A 20,166-nucleotide genomic window follows, 5' to 3' on the forward strand; every position below is an offset into this window, starting at 1 on the left:
TAGTACAGCAAATGCAAAAATAATTTGCAAGTACTCTAATCCTGTTAAAAAAAAAAAAAAAAAAAGGCTTCAGTGAGATCCTCTAAGTCATCTTCAATAGTCTAGTTTGTCTTCAACAGACAAAACTTCTACTTTTGTTTAGAACAGGAGCAAATCTGGGGGGAATAGAGCTCATGTCAATTTAAGGCAAACAGAGCTACGTGTGGTAAACCTCAAACTTAGAAAAAAATTCTTCTTAATTGCATCTGATGAAGAAAGTTTCAGACTCGTTTAAATCAGAAGGTGAATTCCTAAACATCTGAACACTCTCAAAAGCATGATTTTATTTAAAGTCTATAACTGCAACAGAACATATGAGCTTTAACAGGGTATCTCACATGGGGAAAAAAGGGGAAAGAAAAAAAAAAGGTTATGCTGAAAGAGTTCTTGTCACCTTAAGCAGCCTTAAGTATCTGTAGATAGCTATTAAAGACTAATATTGAATAACAAGCCTCATTTCATAACTAAACTAAATGATTAATAATTCACCTGTTTTTCCTCTGTGCTGGGGTTGGCAGTGGGAGAAGACAAGAATGTGAGAAAAGAGGGGCAAAAGATGAGAGATCTTATAAGAGAGGCCTGCAGAGTATGTGGACAGGCCACTGGGTGTCACTATTGGTTTGACTTTGAGTCACAAGGAGAAAAATCTAAGTACGAAGAGAAGAAAAGCAAATTTTTATTTTTAAACTCTGTATGTACTGATGCAAGCAGATAGGTTTTTCCAAATAAGGAAGAGAGAGCAGTGAGGAAGAGAAAAAGAAGAGCAAAACAGCAGAGAAAGCAAAGTTTGCAAACAGGAGATCATGGGGATGTGTGACAGGAAAAGTCTGCAAGTTCTAAACTTCTTTGTTTGCAAATTCAGAGTCAGAAAAGGGTTTAACAGTTACATTTTTTGTGCCTTACAATCTCCAAAACAGTATAAGAAATTTTATAAGCCCCTGGAGATCTTCAGCAACCTCTAATTGCTCACAACTCATTCAAAACTCTGGTTTGCTCTAACAGAGGGACTGACTTACCTGTAGTGACATCATGTCTGGCCTGTATTGTTTACGGAAGCCAAGGTCATACATGAGGAACTTCAGCATTTCAAAGGCCTGCTCCTCACTCATGTGTAGAAGCAGCACTCCAGCTACAAAGCTTATACCTTGACAATAACCCACTTCCTTGTCCAGCAAAGAGTATGCTTTCAGGAGATTAAAGAGCGATAGCTGTCCTGCTCCCAGCTGGGTAGAAAAGTAAGGATGTGTAGGGAATGTTCGTCCTGATGTAAAGAGAGGAATAGTTGATATTCAGTTCCTCTAAAAAGAAACAGATCCATCAGATAAACAGCCCATCTCTCTTCCCGTAGGCTTTTCCCTTTGCTTTCATATGCAGGTTGATTTTAGATCAATCCATATTTTACCACCGACTTCAGATTGTAACCATTGATCTTATTTCATATTCTCTTCTCCTATGACACAAAGTGGCATAGGTAGAATGTGTCCTCCCAATACAGAAAATGGTGTTTCTACAGCAGCATCCATCTCCAGCAACACGTTCCATTAAGTCTGGTGTGTTTCCGCTCACACACATGGAACACCTCAGAAAAATCTCCCAGCTACAAATGGACATACCTAGATCCACAAGGATGGCGTGCTGCTGTGCCGTCAGTTGTTTCAGAAGTTCTTTGTAGGAGACATCAGGAGGCTGCTGCTTGTTTGGCAATCTGTGTCTAACTCGATGTTGCACAGCCAAAAATTGCCAAATTTCTCCCCGACGACTTTTTGGTACGCCTGCAGTTCAGTCACAATACAAGAGGCCTGAGCAGGGGTATATTTTTAGTGCTGTAACATGCAAGAATTTTCTTTGTGAAGTCTTGGCTTAACCAGGCTGGAGCATCCCTTACAACAGACAGCTTCAGAAGCTGTCCACTATGTATTCACTCAGCTCAGTCCCACTAACTAAACATTAACTACAATTTCGTAGTAATTAAAACAAGCAATTACATTAGGCAACCAAGATACAGACATCACCTGCTTTGCCACCTCTGAGCCATTAGCCTCCAGCAGGAAGAAATGCACAATTACATGCAGAATAGGATAAGATGCTACTTTTAGGAATATGACTATAAATGTTTCTACATTGCTGACACTGCAAGTTACAGACACAACAGCAGGTATTTTCAGTTTGGCAGTAGGAGGTGAAGGTATGTGCAAAAAGAAGGCAATTTTTTAATGATTTTCTGCTACTGGAAAGATGGTACTAGTGGTGGATTTCCTTTGGTATAAGAAGGCAACGGGAAAAACAACAAAAAAGAAACTTCATAGTTAAAAGTGTCCTGGTTTCAGTTAGAACAGAATTAATTTTCTTCCTAGTAGCTGGTGGAATGCTGTGTTTTGGCTTAGGATGAGAAGAGTGCTGATAACACCCCGATGCTTTAATTGTTGCAGAGCAGTGCTTATACTAAGCCAAGGACATCTCAGCCTTTGCTCTGTCCTGCCAACGGGCAGGCTGGGGGGTGCAGTAAGAGCTGGGAGGGGACAGACCCAGGACAGGTGACCCAAACTAGCCAAAGGGGTATTCCATACCATCTGACGTCATGCTAAACAATATATAGGGGTGGCTAGCCGGGGGGAGGGGGCCGGACTGCTCGGGGTTAGGCTGGGCATCGGTCAGCGGGTGGTGAGCAATTGCATTGTGCATCACTTGTTTGTACATATTATTATTACTTTCCTATTATCACCATTGTAACATTATTGTTATTATTGTTATTATTATTTTGTTATTATTATTTTCCTGTCTTATTAAACTGTCTTTATCTCAACTCACGGGCTTCACTTTCCATTTCTCTCCCCCGTCCCAGAGAGGGAGGGGGGAGGGTGAGCGAACGGCTGCGTGGTGTTTAGCTGCCAGCCGGGTTAAACCACGACAAAAGTCACCCTATGTAAATACCTTCTTTCAAAGTGCCGTGAATATCTTCCATGTCACATCGAATTTTGGCTCTGCAGTTAAGTAACTTCTTATCCCAAACATTTATGACGTCTTTCTGGCATGTACCAACTTCATCATAGTCCAATTTGACTTTTCTTGATTGGAGCTCATCTCTGCTTGCTACAGCACAAAACATAAAGGAAGAGAACACAAGAAAACTATAACATCAGTTACCTACACAAAACATCAAATATGCAAAAAGCATTTGAGTTAGATAAACGTATCTGACAATCTGACTAGGGATATAAAAAAAAAAAAAATCTACAATTCATCAGTTAATAGTTGAGATGGGCCCAGTCCTCTGTCCTAAGATGCTGCAGGTGGCAATTTGACTTCTATTACTGGGCCATGAACATTAGTAATTCATGAAGTACATCAAAACATTTTTAAGGCTTAGGGCAAGAACAAAAACCCACTCAACACATTGAACTTCACCACATCTGCTGCTGCTTTTTAACTGCAAAAACACCATTGATGATTGTTCTCATTTATACTTAACATCAGAATGGTTTTAGTATAGAAAATCTCAAATGTATTAATGTTTATATTAGAGATTTAAGCTAAGAAGCTAGGCAAATGTTCTAAAGTGAAGTCTGTCACACTGGGCCCAATTTTAACATGTCCCTTAAGAGAGTTGTAAGAGCTGCTGGCACTGCTATCTGGCACCATCAGGCTAATTAGAAGTAACTAAAATGAGGTATCCAATGTGAACCATATTCAAAAAGGAACATCTGTGCCTCAGCACAGAACATATATTACTATACACTTAACAGATTTGCTGCATGACTACCTGTGGCAAGACATTTTCTCCAGAGGACTATTTCTGACATAAAATCATGAGATTACTCTGAAATTTCATGGAGGAGTAGCTTCCATTTCCATTACTAAGAAATTAACTGTAGTTATTTTATTATACATGACATGCATGCAATAAAACACACCATTTCTACACACCAATGGTATCAAGAACTGAAGTCTATTTCTGAATCTCTCTTAATTTACAAAGTTATGTTTATTTATAATTGGACTGAACTGTGCATTTCAAAATATAGTCTCTGAAACCTGCAATTTAATTTATCCCCCCAAATTTGCCTTGATTTGTGTGCAGTACTCACTCCTTGCAGAAGACTCCTTCCCCTACAGATGAACCACTGTCCCCAACCATCATTTCTAGGTTAAAGCAAACTCTCACATCATTATACAACCTGCAAAGCAACACAGTCAGTTCCTTCACCTAATCACCTTTGGGTACAGCCAATATTGATGAATCTGTAAACTCATTGCCTAGCCCATTAAAAAGTGGTAGGTGATAAAATGTTTTCAAAAGCCGTATGTTACACAAGTGAGACCCTATCTACTGAAGACTATAGGGGACCTTGAGGAGGCAACTATTCTGCAAGGTGCAATACTCTTCTGTAAAAACAGGAATGCAGTCTCACCAAAAGAGCTTGTAGTCCAATTATTTTAAATGTTACCTTATTGCTCTATTATTCCATTTGAGAAGTCTCATTCTTACAAGCAGTATGGAAGTCTGTGGCAGGTTCAAGACAGAAGTAACATATCTCTGGGCAACAAGGAATTCCAGAATTAAGTGCACTAGCTATCATTCACTGTACTTTGGCTCTGCAGTTTTAACCCTACAGAAAATTGACAAGGTTGCCTGTTGAATGTAATTGTCCACATTACCAACTGTGTCAACCTCGGTTACTTACAACCAACCTTGTTAATGCACTTCCTAGACCTTGCTAGGTGGCCTGCTGCTTCTTGCAGCACTTACATTTCTAGGTGATCGTCTAGGAAAAGAAACTTTCAGCTGCTCGGAGAAGAAAACAACAATAAACAACAAGTTTGTGCAATTCACAGAACTTACCTTCTGCAAAGCAAAGAGCTAATAGTATTCAAGTCTCCTCGACAGCAAAAGGAACAGGGAAAAAAGGTTCTATTAACATGTTGTAAATAAAAACAACAAAAATTTAACAGAAAACCACTGAAAACCATTCCACAGCAATTCCAGTCTTAAACCAATCATATACAGTGAATAAATTCACAGCTAGGAATCTGGTGGCAAGTAGAAAAATGGCTGTGTTTTGTTACTACATTTTTCATCCCTAAGATGTACATTTAATTGTAGGTTAATTGTTTTTACTATGAGCAATCAGGCAGGCAGAACTGGACTGACTTAATTGTTTTTAGTACCTCCAGCCATGCAGGGATGATATGGAAAAGCAGTTTGTCCCTCTGTAGCTCATACTACCACAGGGAATAACGTGAGATCAGTCACTACAGCAGACATCCAGCTTTCCCACCCCACAGCGTTCAAATGCCCATTTGACAAAATAACAAACAAAGATTTTGGCTTATGTTGAAACAGACAGCTCTCTACATGACCCTTGTGAATCTAGGAGCTTCCAGAGAAGTGTGTGCCAACAGGGAAAAAAGCCATAGAGAAAGCACACAGAATAATACGCTACACATGTAAGAAATATATACAAGTAGGTATGCTTGTAGGGACATGGAAAGATTTCTGCCCTGCTGTTTTTCTTTCCCTTCCTTGTCTTCTCAGTAAGGAACACTAGAGAATAAAAAAGAATTAACTGACCTTTATAAGACCATGATGTTTTGTTTGAAGAATCCAACTACCATATAATGAGATTAAGCATCATACAGGAGAAGATGAGGGCAGCAATTGCAGAGAGGACATTTTAAAATTTTAACTCACATTGAAAGCTATTCAGTCTATTACACTCAAGAACTTTTATACTCTAGGATAGATACTACATCCCACTGTTTATTTGTGCAAGTCTTGACCAGTCATAATAAAATATTTTAGCCAGGAGCACTGACCATTGACACATCAGTATGGCCAACTTCAGATCCTACTGTAAGTAGGCTTAATTTTCAGCGTACGGTGCTCGTCTGAAAAAAGAACTTTCTGAGAAACCTCACTCAGTTGCTCAAAAATCTTATTTGGGTTCAAATGTTTATGTTACCATCATGATATGGTTAATGAGAGACAGAAAGCCTGATCAGAAAACTACAAAGGACTGAAGTGAGATATAGATGGCAAGGTTTAGCATCCATTCTCCTGATGCCACTTCACATTAGAATTCCTGTACTTAAGTCAGCTAGAACACAGACTGTAGCAATTTTTGTCTACCATGCACTAGAAAGCATGTTGGAGGGGAGGGAGAGGAAAGGGATAATTTTCTTTAACTGAAGACTTAGTGAGTTGGCATTAAATTGACACAGGACTGGACAAACACATTTCATGCTAGTACTGTTAACCCAGAAGATAAAGAAACACAGCAATATTTGAGGCACACAATTCTGGTACAATTTTCAGTGTGAGATAGCAGAATCTGTAGCAATTTTAAAGGCATTTTCTAAATAGCTAACCTTCCAGCTTCTGGTTTTCTTTCTCCATTCGAAGCAACAGAATTTGCTGATGGATGGCTTTTCTCCACAGACTTTGTAGTTCTTCTGAGTTTTTCTTCTCTCCAATTTTATCTGTACCATCCTCATTTTGCAATGCTAAAATAAGAGGGTCCTCCTCCAAGGGTGGAGCAAGAGGAGATAATGGTAACAATTCACTTCCATCATGACCATCTGCAAAGAATCAGAAGGCTATTACAGGAAAATCAGATTGTTTGACATACCATGAAAATTTATGTCAGGGCAGAATGAAAATAGTTGTCTTTCATTTTCACCAGTAAGACACTGATCCCAAAGACAGAAAAAAGGCATTTCAACAGCAGATTTTTTTTTTCTTTTTTTCAAATGCAGTGTTAAGGTTAGCCAGTATTTCAACACCTTCCCCTGCCAGTTACTTTTAAAGTTACAAAGAGACCTTTATCCATAAAGTCTCCTTTACTGTTGAACTTTTTTTTACTGCTGTGATTTACCACAGGCGCTGTAATAGAAGCAATTTACTCTATCTGCTAAGCTGCAGTATAGGCTTAGTATCCTGTACGGTCAATAAATATAAAGAGTCTGTCATTAATCCACAACTGTAACTTCTGCCAACAAGACTACATCGCAAATTTCAGGTTTATACATTAAATGACCTAAAACTACAAGAATTATTAGCACACTCAACAGGTGCTATGTGCAGTACAAGGTCAAAGCAGAAAAATTACCACTTTGTGCCAACGCTGCTATTATGTAAGCAGGCTAGAGCAAAAATTTGCTAGCCGTTAAAGAGGATATCTTTGTCAGCAAGAGGCAGTTCTTAGTTCCTTACTACCAGGGCAGACAGGGCAGGCTGCAATCTGTTTCATTTCTGATTACAGAATCCTCTGTTCAAAGCAACGAAGATTAAAATTCAACCAAGTGCAACTTCTTCCTACTCTACCAAAAGCAATGCATCAAACTGACCCCCTTTTTCCTTTCATATCTTCACATATTGCAGTACAAGCTATTCAGTATCAACTGTTTGTTTATTTAAAAGTCCACACAAACCTGGACGCTGCATTTTTGAAGGAGATTTGTTCATAGGTGAAGCTACCCGCAAGAATATTCTCTGCCGCCAGGATATGCGGCGAGGTGTGAGAGTGGCCCCCACAGCATTTAGAGATTCACTGCTGCAGACGGTTGATGTTCTTTTCTTTCCCTCGCCATCGCTGAAGGAAAAAGGAAGCAGATTGGGTGATCAAAGTAAGTCATCTTTGGAAAAAAAAAAAAAAAAAAGAAAAAAAAAGTCTTTATTAAAACTGTCTAATGTACAACAAAATCTGCAGAAGCATTTTCTGGAAAGTTTTAGAAGGTAGAGCGCTGTGTGGCAGCTTCACCTTGAATACGGAAGTATCCAACTGTTTTCTTGTAGCACAACTTCCTTGCTGGGTTTACATATTACACACAACCACAGACTTTTTGGGAAGACACCATCAAATATTGGGAGATTTGTCTGCAGCTTCATCTTCATCACTGGTGTAACTGCTGTATCAACAGCAGCTGAAGTCAAACCTTCAGCCTGTGAAGAATTTCCATGTTACAGAACAATGTCCCTACAAACAGTTAGATGAAAGGAAGCCCGGTAAGTTGGGTATTTCTTATGCTTTTAGTGGTATGTCAGTAGCAGATGACCACAGTTTTCCAGCTGCAACCAGTCTCTCCACATTGGGCTTGCACAAAAGGAGAGACCTGCAATGGAGGCAAGTCCATATCTTCTTGAAATTTCAGCTACAACATCCCAAGCAGTACATTTCACATTGAATACTTTGTGCTGAATGATAAGCTATGTAGATAAGACAGGCCTTTCTAGTGATCAGTGCTATCCCTATGCTAGTGATCTACAACAGCTCCCGGATGTCCATAAGCCTCAGCGAGCAAACTGAGCTCTAAGGTAATAAATATACGCCACTTCCAGATCTTAGAAAAGAAATAATTGTGTCCTCAAGCCCATGTCCCCAGACTTAAGCAAGTGACCCTGCTTTCCCTTTAAAACATCTAGGACTGACAGCTCGTACAGCCAACATAACCATAACCAATAGTCCAAATTATTTGCTACTGCTGATAAAGTTTCTGCAGTACTTCAGTTCTCTACCCTTGATACTATTGGTGGCTGGTCTCAGTTGAGCCCCATGTTGCACCAACCAAAAGAGCAACAGAAAACCTAGTGGCAATCTTCCTGAGCTAAGTTTACAGAGTCTGGGAGGGTGAAGGCAGGAGGAAGGAACCCCAGTTTTTGCTGTCTGAGTAGTGACCACAAAAGCAAGTTTGAATCTAAAGCTGCTGTTTTCAAACGGTATTTCAGTCCAACACTTCCTGGAAATATATTTGTTTGGATATATTAACCAAAACAACTCATGTTATTTATAAATAACTAATGAAACTACTACTCACTATTTCAAGTCCTACAGATTATATGTTAGAACACAAAAACTAAGTCATTCCAGGGCTTAAAAACAGAAGTTATGCAACAAGGGAATGAAAACTTGATTTCTGCTACCATGTACAAAAATCTACACACGGCTAGTGTGCCCCCTAAACACACAGTCTTGGGAATAGCATTTAACTTACAGTAGTAAAATTTACAGGAAACTCTGAATAAGAGGTTGGCTATTTTAGGTTACAGAACTAAGCTCTTTAAGTCATCCAAGTCCCAGAATTTACAGTGGGATGGATTAGTCATTATGTGCTACCTCATGAAGTGTGCAAATCATACCATTCTTAGGCCTTACATTTCTATTGTTACACCATCCCTACCAAAATTCCCCTGGCATTTTGAGCAAGTACCATTAAATCATCTCCTCTTTCAAAGAGCTGTCTGATGAGTGATTACAGGAAATTTTTTGAAAGTCTCATGCACACCCCTTGCCATATCCAACAAAGGGCAAGGAGCACCTGTGAAAACACCAAGATTTAAGAAACAGAAGATAAAAAGAGAGCAAAGTCTCCGTAGTGATATTTTGAAAGTAAGAAAGAAAAAGAAAAGTCATAGCTTAATATAAAATCTGACAGTATGTAACAGTACAGAATAAAATCAGGATGAAGTCAGAATAAAATGGTAATATCACCTATCCTGTGATGAAGTGGTTCAGAAAGGTGGTGAAAAAACCTTGTGAGTTAACTTGGTTACACATTTCCCATCTTGAAAACAGAAATTGCATAATACTTATCCCTAGATTTTCCTATCTCCCATACTTAAATGTAATTGGCTGGCTTCACTCTTGATCAAATTTGCAAGAAATTAGGTTACTTCAGGTTTTAAGGTAGCTGTGGATTTTAAAACACAGGCAGGTGGGTGCTCTGCTCAGACAGGCCAGCAACAGCTCTGTGAGTACTTTAAATGGGGGTGAAAGGGTGTATTTATCTGAGCATTCGTTACCAGCTCCCTGCAAAATGTAGAGGTTTATTAATGCAAGCAGAAAGACTAAAAGCAAGGGCAGCTCCAGAACAATGACATCAACAACAAAATCTTTAATGGAGATCAGTCATTGCTACCGGAAAGCAGAGCAGAGTTTTCACTGCCTCCCAGCATAGGGAAAGAGAGAGACTTTTACAACCTTCCTGCCAGGGCAGTAATACTGAATCTCAAACATTCACAGGGAAAACTCTTAAGAAAAGGCCATAAAGTCCCTGTTCTGACAACGTACAGGGTTAAACATCTACACAGGACTCATTTCACAGGGCTATCTAGCAGAAATAATCCAATCATTAATTCCAGTTTTTAACGACATTTTCCTCAATCTCAGACTCAAGGAATTGAATAACTGCTGTGTAAACTATGGATCATAGAGCCTAGACACCAGGACGAGTCTGAGGGTGGACACTTCTTTGGTTATGCACTGACATACACACCAACAAGAAGGAGAAAAAAAAAAAAAACAAAACACCATTCAACTACATTCTACAGTTACTATCCTACTGCAACCTACCCACAACTGAGCAAGTTTAAATGCAGAGTTGAAGTACTACAGTGCCACAAATGAAGAGATGACAGTATATACAATTTTAATGAACTACAGAAGAGATATTTAAGAACTGAACTGCAAACTAGGACATGATTTGCAAGAGTGGATTTTTTATTTATTTTGAAGTAAATGACAACTAAATTATGGTACAACTTCTACATAGGATATTTCAGCTTGATAAGACAGATATATGAAAGGCCAAGCCAAATAATTCAAGAAAATTCCCAGGAAAAAAAAAAAAACAAAGTTTTTACTTAAGTAACTTTACTTACATACTGTTACTGTTTAAATCACTTGACGTACCTCTGACATGGAGTTTTGGAAAATGACAACACAGTAGTACTCTATGTTTAAGACAAACGAATCACAGTTCAGTCTGAAAAACAGTAGTTCCCCCTCCATGAGGTTACTTAGCCTGTCTACTGACCGAACACAGAAACCAAAATGCTTAAGTCACCTTGTAAGTTATAAAAAGTAAAAAGCAACAGATTCAACGTAATGCCTCAAACATTTTAGTTTTTACTTTTTATCCTTAAGCAGTCACAGATGATAACCCAAATACTCAGGATTAAGAGTATAGATCATCTATGAGTTGCAGTTATCTGAGATAAAAATGCAATTTCACCAATGTGTCATCCCATTCACTGTTCTATCAGATAATGCATTGTATAAAGATGAGACAGCTAGGTTGGAAAAAAAAAAAAAAAAAAAAAGATGAAAACCAAAAATTATTCTTATTGCAAACATGCTTACTGCTTGGTTTCAGTTACCCAAATCTCTTCTCAAAACTGTTCTTTGAAGTGCTCCCACAGACTGGTAAACTCCAAAAAAAATAATTTAAGAAAAAAAGACTCCAATACACACAAACTTGTTATGCAAAACTTACCTGAATTATTTTGCATTTTAGTCCATGCAAGCCAACTATCTCAAGAATAAAATACTGTTGCTACTCTTGCCTAAGTTTTCCCTATTTGCTTTCATTTTAAGTTCTGATTGATTGCCCTAGGAAGCAACTGATTCAACTCAACTTAATTTGTAATTTGGGGGCTAAGATGGTACAAAATCCCCCAGATCAATTACAAAAAGACAAGTAATATTTCAGTTCCCAGACTTCAGATGACAAAAGCCTGTATGACATAAGCCAAAAACACAGAGTATTCCTCCGAGAAGGAAAAAAAAATAGTTCCAATCAATTTACACCTCTCTATTGATTCTCACTCCGATCATTTATCTTAACTCTGAATAATTACTTTCTGCTATTTTGCTTAAAGAATATTTTGAAGTATTTTACTTTCTGCATGAGAAAAGAAGCTATTTTAAAACGGCAATCTGCTCAAATTTAAGTGTCAATAAGTCAACTTAAATTACCATTGTATAACAAATCAAAGAACAGAGAAAGTGAGTGCAAGTCAAACCTATGCTGGAAGGTTGTCCCATTCTTAAAAAATGGTGCTTTTATTTTTCTATTTAAAAAACAAGCAAACAAAAATATTCTTCCAGTGGCCTGTCTTTCAAGTAACAAAAGCCAGAAGGATGACAAAAGCCACAAATTACAGAAATTGAAGTTTAAAAGCAGCTCACAAATTCATATTTGTTTACCTCCATGTTGGCAAGATTTTTTTTTTTTTTAAAGATACTTGAGCTTATGTTCAATATTAAATATTATGCATTTGTCAAAATTCAAAAAAAAAAATTTGTGCACCATTTCCATTCTAGATTTCTCTCTAGACAAATGAATTGACACTGCAGAAAAGACATTCTGAAGGCACCTATTAATATTGTGTTAGTGCCCGACTTTACTATACTGTTCATTCCTTACAGCAGAAAACATCTCTCTTGAACAAAAAGCATTATAGCAGTGATTATTAGAATTAAAAACAAAAATCTCACCATGCTCACAAACACTATGAAAAAGACATGTCTTTTCCCACAGTGAAATTCTCCAAAGAATAGCATTTTTTCTCCTGTCTTTGGGTGTCTCTCATTAGAGCCATTTAAACAATAACCATTTAAATCTTAGCCAACTGGGGCTTGTTCTTTAATGAAGGTCAAGAGACATTTGGGTTGTGATTCATCCTTTCTAAATGAAGAAGTTCCCAGTGACTGGCACAAGTGACTATATTAGTGCTCAAAAATAAAGGTAGATATAAAGGCAGGGTAATTATTCTGTAAATGTCAGAATAATACAAGACAATCATGTTAGGATGAGAGCAATTGTGCCATAGAAATGTTTATTTCTCTCAATTGATTAGCTAAGATGGAGATCTCTACAGTCAGGTGAGAGCCACTGTTCCCTGTATCTCTAATACCCTACTACCAGTTTCTGAATTTGTAACCATATGCTTAATGCGATGCTAATGTGCATCTTTGTGCTCTAATGTGAGCAGCCAATACATAGAGACAAAAATATAATAAGCAGAGATGCTTTTTAACACCCTACTCCCCAGCTTACCCTGACTGATGCTATTTGTATAAACCCATCTGACTGCTACAAATCAAACATCTTTTTAAAATGAAGTCTGACTGAAACCGGCTCTGCTCCTGCACACTGAAGTTCACCAGAACACCAAGAAAAGCTGCCTGCTGTAGTATGTGTTACCTCAAAGCTATGCAATACGGGAAATCAGATTGTCAAGAATTTTTCTCCAGTGCAACATGGATAGGATACACTTCATGAACATATAGTCACTGTGATTATTATTTGAGAGGAAAATGCACAGAAGTTTTAATTAGGACTCCTAACACCTTACCGTCCTTCATGTTTTAGGGCTGCCACACTTCACTCTATTACAACTTACAGTCACACAAGAACAGTAGGAACACCTCACGTTGAGCCTGATAGTCTGTCAGGATAGCAGGCGGCCCTCTCAGCAAAACAGAGACAAAGGAGAAAAAGAACACCATGAAAGACTTGAACTTCCTCTCATGCACAGACCTGCTGGAATGACAAGGTACTTTCATCAACACATTTGCAAGCTAAATCGGGGAAAATTTAAAGAGATGAACAAACATGAGTTGGAAAGTATGTTGTTTTCCATCAGCCAATTAAAATGGCAATTGGATTACCTGAGTCACACCATATGGGGATTATTTGTTCAGCATGGTTTTTTGGATATATTTTTCACATACACTTCACTAAAACGAACCCAACTAGTTGCCAGGGCTTTGCCCTTGGCTACTGCAATTTCCTTATCACAACAGTTTAGAGGCCCAGTTGCTCCCAGCAAGATCCATAACAAACGAGATGTCATTTTCAGTTTTTACACAAATTCAAGATTAAATGATATCAAAACCTGTATACTACAAAACTTAAGCAGAATTTCCTAAGGAAATTACTAATTTGAAGATCTCCCCATCTTGCAGTTCAAAATACTGTTATTATAAAATCTAATACCTTCACTTGCATGCATAGCCAAAACCAAGAGTAGTACCTCAGACACTTAATCTTGGAACTACCTGGCATTAAGTAGTCTTAGTCAGTACCTACATTCCCCAGATTCAGAGCACTATGTTTAATGGACCAGATGTCCACGAGTTGGTTCAGCTTGAACCAAGACTGCTAACTAAAGGGATCTCAGAAACAAAACTGGACTATAACACAAAAAAAGAGGTTAAGGTAGTCTGTAAGAGGTTATTTTTCCACCCTTATCTCTGCACATCCCAGTGTGCAACCATCAGTTTCTTTTATTTCTAATATAATAACTTTTATTTCTAATATAATAACTCACTTGCTGCTTAGTCTAGTATTACTTCAGTCTAGTAAGGTATGGAAAATCTAGGCATCTGATTCACTTACATAGTGACTATTACTGGACACAAGGTTTAGAACAAGTGATATTAAAGGCCTACATTTAATGGATGAGACTACAATTTCTCCTCTCAAATTTCAAAAACATACACTGCTTACTGCTTATTCATTAGTGCTTGGGTAGGGTCACTTAGAAAGTTATTGCATCTTCAAAGCTGTGAAACATTTCTAAGATTGGTCTTGAAATTCCTCTCAAAAATACAAAATGATTGATTTATATTACGCCAATATTAGAAAGGGAATCTAAATAATTTACCATATACTTTTAAAAAGCTGTGGAGTCAGGGGCATGAAGGAAATAGGCAAGGGTCCTGACACTATGGCTACATGGTGACCTTCCTGTAAGGATGTCTCACCTTATTGCACTTGCAAGCCAGTTTATTCTGTTGGAAAGACTTTAACTGTAGAATCTTCTCACTATGTGTTTCATGGTCATTTCCACATAACAGTTTTTGTCTGCATGCTGTACATTAGTAAGAGATTAGAGGCTGGGAAGAGACGCTTTAAATGTCAGTAAAATCAAGGCGGGATATGGTGTGCTTTTAGGGACAACACATACTTTGTATTTAGTTACTCTAACCTATATATTATTAGAGACGACTAATCCAAACTGTACCTTAAAGCCACCTTTAAATCAACTGTGTCTCACATTACTTTGTGTATTTACTTCATTTCTTATGGTCTATCCTTAAATGGACGTGACGTTAAAAGTGAGCAAGTTTAATGAAACTGCATTCCACAAGGTAAAAAACCTTGTCACCCCTAATTTAGTTCCACACACATCTGAGAACTGAAATCCCCATGTAGTAGAGTCCTGACACAACTGAAAACAAGATTTCATTACCATCTGTTTGTGTTACAAATGCAATCTATTGTCACTTTTCTTCAGAGATGAAAAATAGCAGAAACCTCAGAACAGTTAAGTGTACAAGGCCAGACTGAAGCTGTCATTGACAGAAGAGAAACAAAGGCTTGCAACTGATAAAAATAAAATAAAAAAAATAATAATTAAGAATTCCAAAACAAGGTCCATCACGAATAAGGAGGAGCCATACTTCAGACAAATAACCCATAAGCAATTTCCTCAAGCACTCTCCAGAAGGAGAGCTTATTCTTATATTAAAATGCATAACTTCCATCCAGGTACTCAGTCTTTAATGTTGATGTCAGAAAAGCCCTTCTTGCATCTTGGCTTCTTCCTCACTCATCTGTAATTGGAAGTCACTTGGCAATTCCCTCTAAACATCTCATAGCTAGTATCACTCAGCTAACTTGGCATTTCCCCTTCCCCATGTACAGACATGCCACATTAGTACTGTAGTCTTCTCACTTTGCTCTTTTCTCGTTTTCATATGCCAACAATCACAGCAACACATGCTGGTTTGCATTCAGCACAGAAAGCATCACAGTGGCATAACACTCCTGAAAAACACTGCATTTCAAGCAACAAACCGATGCAGCAAATATGAAACACTGCAACAGAAATAGGACGCAGTTACTAGATGTCAGCAGACAAGCCTCTATTTTTAACAGGCTTTTTTGGCCAAAAGCCTGTTTGCTGATTTGCATCAAGTATTTAGAAAGTCTGTTAGAAATGCAGGAGCTCAAGGCAGGATGGGAGAGATCCCGTGTGTGGCATTGCACTGGGAAACGTGTTGTTAAGTTGGTGGCACTGAAGAACTAGTGAGGAGACAATGCTCTCACCTCTTGGAGAGGTCATTTTCAGAGTGCTGGAGTAACCTTCCTGAGCCCTGGTAAAGGGTTTTCAAGAAAGAAGGGGCAGAGACAGAGGAGGGGAGACCAGGTGATGTAGATTCAGTCTCACTGAAAAAGCGTCGAACCCCAACAATTGGGCTGTGCAGGCAATAAGAGAACATAGATGGGTCAGCACAGAATCAGATACAACAAAATATCCCACTTAAGTATACTGGCCAAGTACCTCATTTTGGCTTACAGTAACTCAATTTTCCAGAAGACAGAGTATACCAAATGCACTACTGGGCAGTTTCCCTGATAAACATTGATTTTATTGTTATGGTTGATTTCTTTTAAGAAATATTTTGATGACATTTAAGAACAGACAGATGACCGTAATTTTCGGCCTTATTTATTCTCAAAGTAAATTCAGAAAGTGTTTCTGAACTGTTCAAAAAATTTCCTTAGAAACTTGCTTCCAATAATACGAACCACCTTGTTGCTTTTTTCCCCTTGTTTCTTGCTTTTAGAAATAACTGGATTGCTAGAACACACTATACAAAGTAGAGATTATTTAAATGCACTATTATGGAATTAATTTTTGACTTTTTGTTGTTGTTGTTGTATATTTTAATCAAGGAAGACAGTCCTACTATATCTTTAAACATTACTTAGAGAAAATCTGTGCTGGGGGGACATTAAAGCCAATGCAGTTTCTTCTACTTAACATTTTTGATAATCCCCAATAGGAAAGGGGAGACTGCAAATCTCAGCCAAGAATGAAGTTGTTACAAAGCTGTTTTGACTGAAAATCTGCTGATGATGTGAATTAATCAGTGACTTCTTTAAAGTTATTACAAAGAAGTGAAGTCAGCAAGTCCTTCGGTTTGAACTGCCAGGGTTTCCTGTTTGCATACAACATGGAAAGTGGAAAAAAAATAACCAAAGTTTATCTCAGTAAAAAAAAAAAAAAAAAAGTTATCTCTTCAGAAACAGAATGTAACAAAGTTATTTCAAAGCTGGTTTCTTACCCTTCACCCCCCATTCCATTCTCTTAAAAAAGAATAAAATTCTTTATCTTTCTCTAGAAGCCAGCATGGCATTCATACTCATGTAGACACCAAGCATGTGATAAATTATTTAAAGCCATTTTTAGAAAGAGTCATCAAAAAGCTTAAGTTGCAGCCATGAACTGCACCAGATGATTAGTTTGGAAAAAGTGCTTCTCCAGCATAGAAAACTCATCCTGAGTCTTGTAAAGGTTTTGGAGTTTGCCTGGTGACTTACTACAGATAGGCAGGATGCAGACAAAGATAAGCACATCCAAGCAGGTTCACAGTGAACTGTGGGGACCCCTCCTGACCAAGCGAAGGAACTATGCCGTGCTCCTGAAGTAGCAGTATCCCACACGACATTTAGTTGGAGAGCCTCCAAATGGGAAGGGGAAAGGAGTTACAGAGGGAAGCTCCTGAGAAAAGCAAACAGTGAAATCACATGCCTCACAGTTCACAGTAGGTGTTTAATCCTTAAGTCGTTTTGTGAGACTCTTCAGTAGTTTTAATTCTGGACATACTCTCCAGGAGCTTGGCAAACACAGCAGCTGACACTGGAAACTGACAGTGCTTTTTTTCATCCCAATGCAAACCCTCAGGCTACTGTCTCTGCAGTTAGAAGTGGTGGGGATCTCTTCTCCGAAAGGCCTGACAGCCTCCAAAAGGCACAGCCATAAAGGCTCATCTCAAAGCTGGCCACTAAAGAACCAACCAATTTGGCATCCAGCCTGCTGATCAATTCGATGGATTGTTGCTTCCCCCCGACCACTAATCTGGGGATTAGCAAGTTACTGCAAAGCACCAAACTACTTGGAGGCGGAGAAGACAGGCTGAAAAAAATAATAAACGCAGAGCAGTGCAGAAACAGAATACACTTACATCATAAGTTCGTGTACTGAAATGTCAGGCAGGAAGAGGCCCATGGCACGTCAAACTCTGACTCACCTCGGCGGCTCGACGCAGCTCTGCCGCAGGAGCGGGGACCGGGCGCTCTGGGACCTCCCGTTCTGGAAGGTTATCCTCCGCCGGGCGCTAGAGGGAGGGTGGCTGAAGGTGTGAGCGCGCCTCCTGAACTGGGGGGAGTCCGAGTCCTCTTCGGGAAACGGCTGCCAGACCGAGGACACGGGTGACGCCGGAGGAGTGGCCGGTGGAGAATCGCTCGGCGAAGCGTCCTGGAAGGAAGTCCTGGAGGAATGAGGCCTGCAAAAGCTCGCCTAACCCCGCCAGCCCTGCGCCGCATCGGGGCACCGAAGCCTCTCCTCCCTCCTGGTCACGGCCCATTGTATGTTAATTATCACCCAAAACAGACATCCTCTGATAACTTACGCTACAACAGCAGCATCCTTCTTGAGGAAAAAAAAAAAAAAAAAAAAAAAAAAACGGAAAGAGAAAAGGGGAATAAAAATTTCTGTACAATACAAAAAAGATACTAATTACTCTGGCATCCTCTTACAAAGATCAGCATTCCAGTTACCAGACTTCTGGCTCTTTCAGGAGAACACAGGGACTGAAAAGACTAGGGAAACCGCTTTTAGCTAGTTTCCTCGACATATCACGAGCATGCTTCCTGTACCGTCAAAGTGATATCCTGGAAAAGAGGCTGTTATTACACAGCCAGTTTGTGAGTAACTGTGGCAGGAAAACCATAACAGAATCTCCATCTCCTGGGAAAAACAGCAACCAATCCTCGCATGAGGTAAGAGGAAAAACATTGAAAACAGGAAATAAAATGAAAGTGAACAGGATTCCGCCCCCTTGCCACTGTAAAGCATGCCCAACAGCTGGTTTTAGGTCAGTATTTTAACTTCCCTAAAGCAACTATTACTTACAGAAAGGATTCTTCACCTTCAGAGCATTTCCTTTTATTGAGATAGGACCATTTTCAATTGCTTCAGCAAAACAAGGTAGAAGCTGACCAGAAATTCTTTGCTTTTTGTAAAAGCAAAGGAAATGTAGAAGAAAACAAAACAAGGAAAAAAAAAAAAAAGCCAACGGACTGGCAATCAAACAATGGATTGAAGCTGAAGCTCCAAGTCAACATATATTCCAGCTTCCCTACAACCTCCGCCTCTCAGTGGAAACTCTTATTTGAATTTTGTAAGTTGATGTGCTTTGTGCTACTTCCTTCAAACTGAAAAGAGGCATATTTATGCTTCATTACCACCCATGCATGAACGCGTGCCAATTTTAACTAAGCTCCTTACGTACTTTGTCAGAAGCAAGGCTGTTGCAGCGCTCAAAGCTGTCCACACTTCCCAGGCGGCCTCTCATTCTGTTGGCTCCCTACATGAAAAAGAAGTGAATAATTTAATCCAGGCTTTTTCTCCTTTTTCCAAAGTTTAAACAAAGATGACAACAGCTGTGCAGGTGAACACAGGACAGTTCAGGCATGCAATACGTTTGACAGAAGACCACACATAATAGGGCAAGCACTGGATTTTGCAAGCAGTAATATCTTTAGCTGGCAGAAACATATCTTCTCCCCCCACTCCCAGGAGTTTTAACCCTACAGCTCTTGTCTTAAGCAACCGAGTATTTCTTCATCCATTTGAGACAAAATAGCTGAGTTGGCTTAAACAGTCAAGATAGAAAATCTCCAGACTTCCATACTGTGCCTGCACTGCAGCTATCAGATACACTTGATATGATATAATTGCAGAGACCTCACTACACATCCAGAGATTTCAGACAAATTAAGTCCACTGGGGCAAAAGCAAAGAAAGCGCTAAAACTGAGACAAGTGCTCTTTTGCTGCAACTCCAACCAACTAAGGTTGGATCCAGGCAAACCTTTTCAATGATAATGCTGAGGCAAAACTGTTAGTGTCAGCAGATCTTTGCCAAACCTGTTCAGAGTCATCTAGTTTCACAGAAAGAGGTGATAGACTAGCAATGCTTTTTACTACCTTCGGCCTCTGTCTTTAACTCCCACAAAACATGGGTGACATATACTGCTGGGCATTAGCAACTGCTGAAGTAATTGTTTTCACTACTTTAACAAGGAGAAAACAATATGGGTATTAGGAAAACTATAGATAGACCAAGGGCTCTTCTTGGTATGCTTGCAACTAGAGGGCAGAGTTTTATCAACATCAGCAACATTTATGTAGTTTACTTTTTCCTGGTGAGGTTTATTTTCATTTTCAAGACTTGCAGTGCCCCTTAAGTACATTATCCCATTTAAGCTCATT

The 20,166-nt window shown here is 39.0% G+C and overlaps 1 protein-coding gene across 3 annotated transcripts in view; it reads right to left on the reverse strand.

The window, feature by feature from the left end:
* TBC1D4 (TBC1 domain family member 4) overlaps positions 1 to 20,166 on the reverse strand; it is a 110,305-nt gene that overhangs the window by 11,577 nt on the left and 78,562 nt on the right. For 2 of the 3 annotated variants that reach the window (XM_084506346.1, XM_084506348.1), the window contains exons 9-16: positions 19,185 to 19,259; positions 17,922 to 18,148; positions 15,934 to 16,083; positions 7,468 to 7,628; positions 6,406 to 6,615; positions 2,971 to 3,129; positions 1,653 to 1,811; positions 1,056 to 1,300 (exon numbers count right to left, since the gene is read on the reverse strand). In XM_084506346.1, coding sequence (XP_084362472.1) covers positions 1,056 to 1,300; positions 1,653 to 1,811; positions 2,971 to 3,129; positions 6,406 to 6,615; positions 7,468 to 7,628; positions 15,934 to 16,083; positions 17,922 to 18,148; positions 19,185 to 19,259 — 1,386 coding nt within the window. The remainder of the gene's footprint in view (positions 1 to 1,055; positions 1,301 to 1,652; positions 1,812 to 2,970; positions 3,130 to 6,405; positions 6,616 to 7,467; positions 7,629 to 15,933; positions 16,084 to 17,921; positions 18,149 to 19,184; positions 19,260 to 20,166) is intronic. The other variant, XM_084506347.1, reaches the window with a different exon arrangement.

The sequence above is a fragment of the Aythya ferina genome (assembly GCF_964211825.1).
Source record: "Aythya ferina genome assembly, chromosome: 1".
NCBI classification, from domain to species: Eukaryota; Metazoa; Chordata; class Aves; order Anseriformes; family Anatidae; genus Aythya; species Aythya ferina.